Source organism: Drosophila gunungcola, unplaced genomic scaffold (assembly GCF_025200985.1).
Source record: "Drosophila gunungcola strain Sukarami unplaced genomic scaffold, Dgunungcola_SK_2 000155F, whole genome shotgun sequence".
In the NCBI taxonomy this organism is placed as follows: domain Eukaryota; kingdom Metazoa; phylum Arthropoda; class Insecta; order Diptera; family Drosophilidae; genus Drosophila; species Drosophila gunungcola.
In genome coordinates, this window is record NW_026453316.1 from 44,841 (window position 1) to 59,144 (window position 14,304).

A 14,304-nucleotide genomic window follows, 5' to 3' on the forward strand; every position below is an offset into this window, starting at 1 on the left:
TTCTAGTCATGATAAAAAGCAGAAATAAGTTTGAAAATATATATTTAGCATTTTCCGGTTTAAGTTCAGAAAGCTATACCCTCTTCAAGGGTATTGAAACTTTCGCTTAGTCAAAAATCTCCTTTAAGTCAATTGGATCTGTTTTTCGGATTCCAAGAGGGGGTGTGCATTTTAAGTGCACCATCTGGCGAAAGGCTCTCGAAAATAAGAGCTCGAATTAAAAGGGCAACAAGTGGCTTTAAGTTTGGATTAACGCTCGTTAGTTTGCTGCGCGGATATTTGTAGCTTTTGATTTGGATTTTGATTGCCTACGTGAGGCGCGGCACCTAACACCTTGCCCCATCTATGACATAAGCGGCGGGTCTGATATTTTTTTTGACAATGCTCCTCCATATACTCCCTCCTCCCCATTTTTTCTTACCTGTTTGCAATTGAAATTATATGCCTTGAACGATTTCGGGTTCGGATCGGTTCGGTTTATTCGGTTTTGGTTTGCCTTGCTTTGGTCTTGGCTTCGTTGCAATTGCAACTTCAACGGTGGACTGAGTCACGGCATAATTGACCGAAATTAAACAGAGATTATTCAATCCCTCCTATATCTCCACAAGCCTCTTCCCGCCCAAAAAAAGTAAAGAAAAAAATAACCCAACCAGTCTTGGATTGCTTTTCTTCTTACGATTTTTTGTGCGATTTGTCGTGTGTGTTCGACATCACGTATCTATGTTTGCGCTGGAGAAATTAAGAGGATTACGCTGTGGGAGAAGAGAGAATGAAGCCGAAGATGTTGGAGGAAAAAGTTGGAGAAAAGGTATTCCAGCGAATGCAAATTCCTCTTGACTTGTCTCATGATTAATTTCGATTCAATGCATACACGCACTGATGAGGTACGCGGATTGATTACCAATGACTGCATCAAATCATTCACTTTATTTGACTTATTTCATTTGATTTATTCAAGTCTGAGAAGAGGATAAGTCCGATCAACCATTTGATTTGTTTTATTATCCATGTGATTCATGTATCTATCCTTTTGATTCATTAAACAATCCATTTGATTTTTTTAATAGTAAGTAGAGCTTATATTCGATTTTTTTAGTTTTAGATTTATTTGAGTGCTCTTTATGTATTTTCTTGATCAGTAAATTTGATTAATTTCTAACTGAAAAGGTCTAGACATTTCTTTTGATATTTTTGTTTATAAGTTAGAATATTATATTCCTAAATAGTCTTTACAAGTGAAGATAAGCTTTTATTAGACAACTTTTTCGTAAGGGAAACAAAATCTATGATTTTTTTAAATTTAAACAATAAATTTAATAATAAATCTGCATCTCTTACTGAGTCTACCGACGCATCGTTAATGCATTCCCCCGCATTATTTTAACTTCCCATCTTACTTCATCTGCCGGCTCATTTTCAATGGGGTCTCAACGATCGAACTCTCGGCGGTTTAATGACCCAATTTCGTGAGAGCGACGCATCGTTTCACTGACCACAGACACAGATATTCACCGCACGTCCCCCGATCGCCGGTCTCCGGTCTCCGATATAATAATACAGTGTGTCATCATCCCAACTCACCCTTGCTCTTCTTGGCCATCTTTGGCATAACACTTTCCATTCGTATGCGATCGCTTTATGACTTGTCGTTTCGTTAAAATCAAATCAAATATTTTCCCCAACTTTGTTTGCATTTATTTATTAGTTATTTCCCACTGTATACCTCCTAAAAGGGCCTTATATAAGAAGTCTCGCCTTGGGTGGTTTATAGACTTGGTTTCTTTGCTTGTTGGTTATTATTATTTTTGCAATGAGGGGGGTGTGGGCTTCTTTGGAAGTTGCATGCGAAATTCGCAATTGTCCGGCTTTTCGCTGGCAGCCGATAATTGTCGACAGGCCATTGCCCAAACTTTCAACTGACACCTACGAAATAAAACGTGCCGAGTGCGCTGTCTGCTGTGTGCGGTGTGTTGTGTGGTCAACACATTTTGGTAACCTTGGCACACTTGAACGCTGGATAGCCAAACAGTTTTTTTTATTTTTTTTTTGAATAGCAACACGGAAGCCTGACTATCAAGCCACGCCCACGGCAAAAAATAAAAAAAAAAAATGAAGGTGGACGGTGGGGGAACACGGAAACCATCAGCATATCATAAATGCAGAGTTTATACTCTACAACGGGGCTCTTGCGGGGGATTTTTTTTGATTATACTGGCAGCTTTGAACATTTGGCTCTAGGAAATCGGAAGATCGGGTAGCCCAAAAAGTTGGACTAAAGGGGCGTATTCCGAATACCGCCCAGCACTTAAGGCAAATCGAAAATCAAATTGAAATTATGCATTTCGTGACTTAACTTTCTCTGTGGTTCCTGTCCTAGCTAACTCTTCACAATGGTTCCGGTATTTGCTAATATTACTTGTTAGAAATTGGGAACAAAACTATATACAAATATCATTTTATCTGATTTACAATTTATCCAACTCTTGTCATACACAATTGGTATTTAAATAAATTGTTTAGATACAATAGTTATTTCTTAGTTGTATACATTCTTATATTATCTTCAAATGATCTTCTATATACTGCCTTTTTGGTTTGAGTGCTGGCTAAAATTCAGCGTAGTTACAAATTATAAATTGCCAAAAAAAAGTGAAATAAATATAATCTTTCATGTAACAAGACATGTAAATTAAAGAATCCTTTATATAAAATGTTTTTTTATCTCATGTAGGTAAAATGTATTTGACAGAAATACTAGAAAAGTAAAAAAATCTGTTAAAATAGACCTTTCTAAGACAATTTAATATAAACTCTGTAATAAAACTCGTATAATATTTTAGTTTATTAATACATAATTAAGTAATAATCGTTTTACTGCCATGTATTTGACATTATACGTAGATGCAAGTTAAGTAGCCGACATGTATAACCAAATTACGTAATAAAATCTTAGTAAATTAAAGGTACTTTAAATAAATAAATACAAAACAAAACACTCCACAATTTTATTTTTTATATATTCTTTATTAAATACTTAAAACGCATCTGTCCTCGGGAAATCAAGTAACCGACACGTGTACCCAAGTAAAATAAAACGCTCCGCAGTTTGTTTCATAAATACATAAATATTTAATAAAATGCTCAATAAAATAAAAAAAAAAAAAAAACTATATGTGGGAATTCGTACACTTAACTTAACTTGCGAATAACTAAGCATAAATTTAGCGGCGAACGAAAGAAGGAAATCGATACAACGAAAACACATAGCGATAATATTACGTCTGTTAATCCACATTTGACTAGTTGAAACATAAATTAGCGATAGATAGCATTCTAAACTAAGATGAAGGGTTTGCCCGCCTGGCGCCCCAATCTTCTTTGATCAAATCGGAGGCCTTCTCGCCGATGGCGATGACCGGGGCATTGGGATTGCCATTGACAATCGTGGGCATAATGCTGGCATCCACCACCCGAACTCCGGACACCCCGTAGACCCGTAATCGGGGATCGACCACGGCCGTAACATCCCAGCTGGGACCCATGCGGCAAGTTCCCGCCGGATGATAGATCGTGAACGTGAACTCCTTGATGCAACAGGCCCAGTACTCATTCGATTGAAATGGTAAATGCCGGCAGCCCGGAAGTGGAATGTTGTGCAGCCGCGAGCCAAATCTCTGGAATGCCTGCGTGTTCGAGACATTGATGGCCAGCTTAATGCCCTCGACCAGCACATCGATGTCCTCCTGGTGGGCAAAGTAGTTGGGTATGATCTTCGGCTGATGCTGCGGATTCCGCGAGTTCAGACGCACCCATCCGGTGCTTTTGGGCCTGAGCAGCAGCGGCAATATCGACCAGGTTTCACTGTGCTGCAGCGGTTTGTATACCGTGTTATAGAAACCATCGCGCAGATTTAGTATCTTGCGTATCTGCTCACCGCCATCGGAGTTGATTGAGCTGGGGCAGAAATGAAATTGTACATCTGGCCAGTCGACCGAGGGATCTTGGTATTTGGTGTTGAGAAAGGCCACTCCTTCCACGCCCGAAAACGTCATGGGACCACGCTCCCTCAGTATGTATTCCATGGAAACGGGGATGGTTTGGAAGCGATTGCGGGTCACGGTTAGGGGAGCATCCACCACAAAGGTGAGGCCACCCAGACCGACGTGATCCTGCATGTTGTTGCCCACGGGAAGGTCGGAAATCACCGGGATATTGTGCTCCTGCAGATGCTCCGCTGGCCCAACGCCGGAAAGCATCAGTAATTTGGGTGTGTTCAATGCTCCGGCACTGGCTATCACCTCTCTTTTCACGAACACCAGATTCTTACGGCCTCCTCTCGTGTACTCCACCCCAATTGCCCGCTTCTGCTTGTCGAACAGGATTCTGGTGGCCTCCGCATGGAGTAGGACATCGAAGTTTTGACGCTGGCGCACGGGGCGTATGAAGGCCTTGCCCGTGGAGCATCGAGCACCCCGACGAATCGTACTCTGGGTCAACATGAATCCCGTCTGCTGGGCACCGTTGATGTCCCGATTCTCGTAGCCCATTTCCATGCCCGCCTGCAGAAAGGCGATTGAGAGGGGCGTTCGCCAGGGGGCCTCCTGGACCGTCAGATATCCGCCCGTTTCGTGATACGGCGTCTTGGCCAAGTACGGATTGCGAACGTCCTCCGATTTGAGGAAGTACTTGAGCATGCTGTCGTAGTCCCAGCCCGGATTGCCCAACGAAGCCCAATGGTTGTAGTCGTTCTTCGAGCCGCGTACATAAACCATGGCATTGAGCACAGAACTGCCGCCCAGCACTTTTCCCCTCGGCCAAAAGCAACGATCGCCCTTCATCGCCTGACAATATTGACGCGTGGACGACGGTGTCGTCTGGTATTTCCAATCCAATTCCGTCAGCTGCAGGTATCCCGCCAGAGCTGGCACATCCGAGATCTCCGTCTCATCGCCGCCAGCCTCCAGGAGCAGCACTGTCCAGTTGCGAACCTCGCTCAGGCGATTGGCCACCACAGCTCCAGCGGATCCGCCGCCAATCACCACGAAATCATACTGACGACGTATCTGAATAATAGAAATGTCAGAATATATTAGCATCAGTTGGCTTAAATGGCCCCTAAATACATAAAGTGTTGGCTTTTGATATAATGATAGCTTTTCAAACCGGACAAAATGTGTTATTGTCTATAAACTATGATCATTAAAGGAACGCATGCAATAACAAATTGTTGGCAAAGTGCAAACAATAGTAATATATTATTATTTTCTGTATTTTCAATTGTAATTATATATGATTAATTTCAGTCTAAATGAGGTGGGTAACATTGCATTTACAAAACCTACAAATGTTTATGAAGTGGGAGGCTTTAAATTATTTATGACCTCCTTATAATAATGTAAAATTGATAAAAATTAAATTGAAATGGAATTGAGCAAAAAGGAAAATAATGCCACAAATAATATCTTTAAGACAAATATTAAACACTTCAAATGATGGCGTTTAGTGATACTTAAATGTTAACGAAGCAGACAACTTGAGCGCCCTTAGAGTAATGACAATGACCATGTTAAGATGAAGTATTATATAAAAGGGCTTATGAAATTATTATATTAAAGTTCATTTTAACAAGAAACTACGAACGTGAGCTTTTGGACCTTTAAAGTCTATAACAATGTTATGTAGGTAATTAAAATTTAAATATAACAAAATATTTAGGTTTAGTATTAAAAGTAAAAAATTATCAGAAAAAGTTAATGTGAAGATTTTTAAACTTTTTATAGCAAAGTTCATTTTAAAGATAAACTAATTTATATAAGGAACTTTAAAGTCTATAAAATGGTTAGGTAGTTGACATATATTTAAATGTAAAAATGTATATGTTTTTAATGGGTATAGTTTTTAACGTACAAAATAATATATAAAGTACATAATATTAAAAACTTACGACGGTTGGCTCCTGGACCTTGTTCTCGGGATCGACGCTTTGATAGCGATAGAAATTCATGCCGATCGCCAGTAGCGGGATCATGCCAAGCAAAGACGTCATTGTGCCAAACGCCATGTTTCAGTAATTGTCAAATCCACGGATCCTCCTGACAGTGTTTTCCCGCTCCGGATGTTCCTGCTCCTGCTCCTGCTCCTCCGAAGCTGCTCCTGCTCCAGATGCTGTCCTCTTTCCCGGACCGTAACAATGAGCCGGAGCACTCGAAGATAGAGCCGTCGATGTGCTACTACTGCTGGTGTTACTATTCGAAATAGTCGATTCACCGCTGGCCAAGATCTTGGGTGTATAGTTGCGGATTCCACCTGGACGAGCGGATTTGAAATGCGCCCTGGCCCGCTCGTCCTCCTCCAAGATATCCAGATAGGACTTGATGTACAGGTGGTGGCTCAGGTAGTGCTTCTGCTTGTCCAGCGATCGATTCGATTTGCTTGACACCAATGAGCTGGGACAACCGCGACTGGAGCTACTGCTGCTGCGACTGCTGCTGGCACTGCTGCTGATCGCCGATATCGAGGATATGGAACTGCAGTGGCACGACGAGTTGTAGATGCCACTGTCCGAACTCTGGGAACTGCTCCTCTGCAAATTTAACTTGGCGTAATGCGATTCTGTGTCCGATTGACTTGTACTTGCTCCACTTGCTGGAATTTTGCTCCTCTCGTAGGTTTGTTTACTCAAATTGTACTTGTGACGCAATCGATAGTTCTGATTGTTATTTGTATTCCCGGTAGGGCTTGTGTAATCGTTGGCGGTGGTGGAGGAGCTGCTGGTGGATAGGTGACTGGTGGGCGTGTAGATCGGCTGATTGGTGGTGCTGATGCCGCTGAAGCTTTTTCGCTGTGGTTGTCGTTTGTGGTGGGGCGTTTGTTGTTGTTGTTGTTGTTGTTGGTGGTGGTGCTGCTGGTGGTGTTGTTGGTTAGGCTGATTTTGCTGCTGCGATATCTCTTGGCCCATATTTTGACAGAAATATGAACAGAACTGCAAGGCAAAGAATAACACAAATTAATACAAAAACATTTTAGCAATAGGTTACACATTTTTGTTACACATTTTCAATTAGCTCAAATAAACGTTCTTAAAGCTAATATTAAAAAAAAACTAATGAACTTAGTTAACTTGGTCTTGATTTAAAAGATATACGAACAAAACTGTTGGAAACAATATTATGAAATTTCAAAAGAAAAAAAACGTGGACAAACAAAAGGCATTTTCAATTATCTCAAGTGTACTTTATTGTTCCATTGGGATAAGCTTAATGAAGGCATCATAATTTTCTCCTTTCAGTTAACTTATCATAAAGCTGTCGTATATCTGTCATTCATAAGACAAACCAAATGATCAAACTAATAAACGTAAACCTGGATTGATAGATTAAGGTCTTAAAATGTTCAACAATTCCGAGATACAATCCTCCAAAAGTTTTCCAAGTTTTTCAATTTTTTTTGTTAGTCTAGTCTTGTGCCGACAAAATTTAATTATTATTGATTATGCTTTTCTTTTTTAACGAAAAATGGATGAAATATTAATTATTGTTGATGTTTGTATTTTTACAGTATTTAATTTAAATGGACCGTATGGCACATCTATTACAAAAGTTATCTAAAGCTGATCGGTTGTCAAATAAAATTAAAAACCCCATTAATTCCGAGGCACCACATTTATGGCACTATTGCCATAGATTTTATTGCAACCACTATTTCGGTTCAGTCCGCAATCCGCATCTCAATGTTTCCCACCCTAATCCATTGATGGAGCAACCAGCTCTCGATCATTTCCAGATAACGACAATCGAAGCGTGGGAGCGGCGCTATCATTCATCCATTTATGGATGATGGGTAACTGATGAGCATTGTAGTACATTTTTTTTTTTTTTTTTTTTTGGATTTCTTGTTAACATGTTTGCCATTGTTGCATGACTTGGCAAACGAAAAAGAAAAAAAACAACAACACATGAATACAAAAACTGGCTCGAAAATCAGCAACATGCAAGCATTATTGTCTGGCGGAAGCCGCCATATGTGCGTACATACATATATATATATATATATATATATATATATATATATATATGTATATATATATTTATATATACAGCTCCTAGTTTGGCAATCGATGGCCAGCAGATGGCGCTGTCACACGCGCAGCCAAACAAAAGACTTAGGCAACGAACTTGTTTACACTTTCGCAAGCAACGAAAAAGCTACGAAAATAAAACGTTATCAAATCGCATAGAAATGGAAGTCAAAATATATAAATATTCAAATGATGTCAGCTGCATTTCATTAGCCATCTATTTTAATTTCTGTTTGTTTTTGTCCTGTTACTATATATATATATTATATTGTCTTTCCCCGCCTCGATTTATATCTCTTTTTATCTTTCTTTCTCTTGCTGGTGGCTAGTTTTTCAAGTTCAATGCCGTTTGCCAGGCGGAAAAGCGAATAGCAAAAAAAAATCCTCGACTTCATTTTGTCTCTCGTCTCTGGAGAGACTCGAATGTCTCAATGTCTCAGTCTGTGAAATGCAATTTCGTTATTTTGTTTGTCCATTTGCAGCATCGGGCTTTAATTGCCGTCCAGCTCCTGTTGTTGTTGTTGTTTTTTTTTTGTGGTTTTTCCAGTTTTCCCCCGCGAGCTCTCGATTTAAAGCGATCGCAGTGAAAGCCAAGCGACATCGAGCTTCCTACATACGGTACTCGTATTTCATGTAATCACTTTTGTATGTAATATTTATTTAATTTTTCCCTTTTTTTGGGAGTACCTCTGTCATAACACTTGAAAATAAAAGTGACTGGAACTGCTCTCGATTAATTAACCGCACCGAAAATAGTTGTCTTTTTTTAGCCGCGCAAAATGCTTTTAACTTAATTGATATATATGTGTGTATATATAACTATTTTTGCAAGGCAATTTCGCTTCAGCGATTTGAACGGCTCGACGGTTGCCATGTAACTAACTAACATAAAAAATAGAAAAAACAAACATCATCAACGGGCAGAAATTAAATCCAAATCCGAAAAAATTCATTCACTCAAATTCCCGTTAAAGGCAGACGCAACATCATCAACAGCCGCTAATTTATGCAACGCCCTTGGGCGGAGTGACAAAGGAAAACCCTACGAGATATATATATATTTTTTTTTTTTTTGACGCAATACTGGGCCAGGTTTTTTCGGGCATTTTTACATCACATTGATGTCGATTCATCCATTTATTTCGTTGGTTCAGCCGTCATTATGCAATTCACACATTGTTAGCAACTGGCCGCAGTTTCTGGCTCAGTTTAGTTTTCGTTGGCCCCAACTGCCTGCCAATTATGATTTGACAGCTTTTAATTATGGCCAGACTTTATGCCCCATAATTGATGACATTTTCACGGATTTCTGTGTGCTCGTTTGTTTTCTGTTTGCCCTGCCCTTTGCGGGTCGCATCGCACATAAATCCAGCCCGAAAGTGGTTAGTAATTTCAGCTACTTCACTTCAGCTGAGCGCTTTCTCGACAATCGGCTGAGTCATGGTACCGTGACACATTAAAGAAGCTCAACTTGCCTAACAAAAAAAAAAAACAAAAAACCAGAAAACATAAAAAAATATAGAAAAAAAATCAAGGCGCATTTCCGTGCTATGTGAGTTGCAGTTGCTAGGTGACACTTGTAAAATTAAATAATTACCACGTTTACACCTTTGCAATCTATGACTTATTGGGGTTTGGAATTATGAAACGCGTATTAATGACTTTTTTAAAAAGGAAAATAATGCTGGCAGAACATATTTTACATTTAATTTTATAAAGTCATTTAATATTGTCCAAATTCTATTTACGCCATCTGTTCTTTTGAATATATATCTTAGAAGTTGTGTATTATCTTTTCTCTTTTGGATACCCTAAGACATCTCTTTGTATGTATTTTATTACACATATATAAATAAATATAAATTAAATTACTTTATAAAGCATTTTTCATTTGATTACTGCATCTTTAACTTTTTTCAATATTCATTTATTCAATTTAATACCATTTTCCCAATTATAATATTTCTGGTAAGTTTGGAAATTATGAACAATATTTGTTTTGTATTTTCAAAGTATGTGCTGCAACTGGCTTAATTAAGTTTTTTTTTGTAGATTGTTAGTAAATTGGTAGGGTTGTTCAGTTCGCATTTATATATATATATTTTGTATTATATATATAGCAACTTCACATTATCTGAAGGGTATGCAGAGTGTAGCTTAAATTCTATGTAATAGGTAATATTTTGGAAATGAGGACATTTTCTTCATACTTTTGTGATCCCCTTAGGGTATCCCTCTTTCGTTATCATTGCCCCAATTTTATTTCCCTCTGTCACTTGACCATCTTGGCTATGCTGTATGGTTATATAGCAGCACTTTCTTGCTGGCCTGCTTGGCGCTTTTAATTGCCCGACTCGTATGCATATGCAGTGCCACCGGCGATACGCGCGCTCCATGATTGCCTCTTTATGGCCGCGACGTGCACAAATTGATAATAATTCGCACAGAGGTGTGAGGCGATGGATCGCCAGATCGGTGGAGTAATGCCACCGAATCGGCGGTAGAAAGTGTGAATAGACCACAAACAAATAAACCAAACCGCGAAGGCGTGGCCGAGTAGGAGTAGTCTTGCATAAGAATCTGGCCCACAGTATTCGCCTCCTTTTTCGTATTTACTATATTTATATTTGCCTCTGCATCTTTCATTTATTTTTCCTCTTACTCTGGACACTTCAGAAATCAAAGATGTTACATAAAATAAAAGTGAAAATGACCGCAGTTGTACATAGTACGCAAGTATGTTGTGTTGTATGAATGCAAATGGGTGTTAATTTACGAGTTAATGGTTATTTGTTCATTTATTAAGTGGTATACTTATACTAGTTATAAAAGCTGACTTTTTATTTATTTTGTACTTGATTAACTAGTTATCAAAATGTGTACCTAAAAAATATTAATTTCTTTTATATATTTCATTACAGTTTTATAATTAAAAACAAACACAACATAGTAATCTAAGATATTTAGAATACTGTGTAAAAAAATTCAAGACAAATATTCATTCTTTGTTACTTAAAGAAATTAGTCAGAAAAAAGAACAAAGTGATCAATCTGCAAATAATTAGTCAGTTTAATAGAAACAGCGATGTGTTTACATCTACCAATTCAATATTTACTTGCTAGACAATAATGAAGAATACTTAAATGATTTCGATATGTACATTATAAAATGTGCAATAATAATTTTATGAAGTAACGACATTAGAAGAATATTTTTGTTTCTGCACTTGTGTTTTTTACACTTGCCTCCGGTTTTTTTGTTTTTATTGTTGTGGGCTGCTGCTCTGGATCCAGTAGCTGCTGCTATACAGTTGTTGTTGCTGCCGTTATTGTTGCGGATTATTTATTTATTTTCTGTGGTAAGGCGGCTTTAAACTGAACGCGACTGCCTGCCACTTTCCTTTGTCTCACTCACGATTACCATGACTGCTGCTGCCGTCTTTCATCTCAAAACAGCAACAGAAAACGGCAAAACAAAAAAAAAAAATAATGTGCACACAAAAATAAGGGACAAAGTACGATTAATTGCACTGTTTTTTCTTCTGATAATTGTCCACTGTGCTTTTTCGTTTCACTCTCGATATATTTAATATATATATATAAAGATATATATATATATATATAGTTCGCCGCTCCCTGCGAAACGCACGCCACGAGCTCGTCTTGTTCAATGAGCAATTCGCTTTTTGGATTTGGTTTTGGCCACATTGGACGAAGACGGCCAAGATGATGAAGAGGCAGCTTTTTGGACGGCCTTCGAAAGCTTTTCCCTCGCACTTACCAATGATAACAACAAAATCCGTAGAGTCCAAACCGAAACACAAACAACAGTCCGAGCTTCAAGCCCACGGAGAGAGTGATAAAAATGAGGGAAAAATATCCGTAAAGCTGCTTACAAAATTGTAACACCGAAAGAAAATTTGTTGACAAGTTAAATAAATTAGAAAAAGCTACTTTGAACTTATCTTGTATTTTATAATAAAAATCATTTTGTAACCCCTTATAAATTATAAAAAAATTGAGGCAAAACTTGAACTTTCGAAATCAAGTAGGGATTGATTATTTAGGCGATTAAATGGACATCAAACTCGTCCTGTTTTGTCAAACTTAAAAGAAAGTATCGTGTAAAAATTGTATTTTTATTGCCAATAATATGATATGATAGCAAATCGGTTCTTAATAATAATAAAGAATCAATTTCTGTGAAGTTTTTTTCCAGTGTATAACCGTGAGACGGCCGCACTTTCGATTTCGTTTCCATTTCTTGGCGCCTCGGCTGTCTTCGGGCTTTGTCATTGAGCTACGTGCTCCATTCAACGTTTGTTTTACCACGGAGCGAATGCGAAAGCTTTTCGGGATTTCGTAGAGAGAGACGGGGCAAAGCAATCAGAAAGAGATCGATGCATTTGGGGGAGAAAGAGCAGTACTGCGGCCGGTTTGGAGGCTTTCCTTTGGCTGAGCCAATACTGCTCGTAGCGATCATCGCCAGCGATTTACAAGTCTGGCAATCGACTTACAGTTTTATTATTCATGATTCCCAATCCAAAAGTTCAGCGTTTAATAGGGGGGGCCAATAGCAACAAGGCCATAAAGATCGGCATCGAGATGGAGATTTCCGGTTTGTTTACTCCGCACTCCATTTCATTTGGCAATGCGATCGAAGGGTAAAAGTGCCCGATACTGAAATCATTTGGAGTACTTGTGGTTTCATCGGGTAAATCATGATTTTTGATATTTTCTCTTTTATTTTATAATAGACATCATCGTTTTTAGCATATTAACATTATTTTTAGGGAGGAACTGTACTCTTTTTAAAGCATCCTAATTTTTTTTTAGTTTTATAATATTTTTTTTTTAACCCTATCAGTTTTATATATAGAACTGCCGAAAATTAAACTTTGTATTGCTATATGCTAAAATGTCTTAATAGTTCTCACAGTTTTAAATTGATGTTTAAGGTCGATTTTCGTTCACTTAAAACGTAATAATTATTTTATCGTATTTTTTTTTAAATACTAATCATTTGGCAATTTAACTCCCATTGAATGGGATTTCTTTTTTGTCCCATGAAGATACCGCGTAGCGACGGGAAAAACCACAACCTACTCGAAATAAATTCATTCACATTCGCTCCATTCATTAGGCGAGTCAAAGAGTTGAACAACTCTGTGAACCCTGCGATCTGTGGGGGCTTTTTATCAGCTGCAATTGGCCCCGATTGAACTTTATGCAAAAACAGAGGCCAACATAAATGGCAGACTGAAAAAGGGGAAAGGAGAATGATTTTCGCCAGCAGAGCGGCGCATCGTGTTGTTCCGCTGCGCTCGCAAATATATTTTTGCATGTTGCCCACTTCCGACAACCAGGCTAAAAGTTAAGCCAAAAAAAAAACCGTCTTTGAGCTTGACATTGCACTGAAAAAATTAGATTTAAATTATAAACAACCAATAATGAATATCATAATGAATACTTGTCAATACTTCTTTGTTAATCGTTTGCATACCAAATAATGTATAACAATATTTTAAGTGGACCAAAAGTTATGCCAATAATCCTTTTTCAAAATAAGCATGGCACTTTTATACAATTGATTTAAAATTAAAGCAATCAATATTTAATTTTTAACGAATATTTATTTGTTTATTAATATTTTTTAATGAATATTTAATCGTTTGTATTTTAAATGATATATAAACTAGATATTATACATTTTTTAAAGTATCAAGTTTCAAATTCAGCTTCAGTTTTAAAGCTATCTGCATGAAACTTTCCCAAAAGTTGTCTTTCTATTGCAGGTAGTATATAAGTCGGAACGAGCCGGATCGTACGACTATATCATATAGTTCCCATAGGCACAATCGGAAAAAAAAATTTAAAAAATTATAACTTAGCTGTTTTTTAATTTTTTTCTTAGTTCTTCGATATAGTATTGGGTAATTATTTCACAATTACGGTTTAAATTTCATTAAAATCGGACGACTATATCACATAGCTCCCATAGAAATAATAAAAATATATAAAATATCTATCTAATAATTGAGTTGCAAATCATCATAGCTTCAATGTTTTTAAACATAAACGCAAGTAATTAATAATTTTAATGTTTTCAAGAATATTTAATTTTTGCAATAGCTGCAAGGGTACATGAACTTCGGCTTGCCGAAGTTTGCTTCCTTTCTTGTTTATTTTGTAAATTTACAAATGGTTCTGAAATCGAATTGGTAAAT

The 14,304-nt window shown here is 37.7% G+C and overlaps 2 protein-coding genes across 4 annotated transcripts in view; one reads left to right on the top strand and one right to left on the bottom strand.

The window, feature by feature from the left end:
- LOC128265786 (flotillin-2) overlaps positions 1-14,304 on the top strand; it is a 114,823-nt gene that overhangs the window by 38,594 nt on the left and 61,925 nt on the right. The window lies entirely within an intron of this gene.
- Positions 2,966-9,120, bottom strand: LOC128265792 (glucose dehydrogenase [FAD, quinone]-like). Its single transcript, XM_053002004.1, is given in 5 exon segments — positions 2,966-5,063; positions 5,945-5,981; positions 6,085-6,154; positions 6,157-6,982; positions 8,765-9,120. Coding segments are annotated over 5 exon segments (2,667 nt in total). The 5' UTR covers positions 8,774-9,120; the 3' UTR covers positions 2,966-3,338.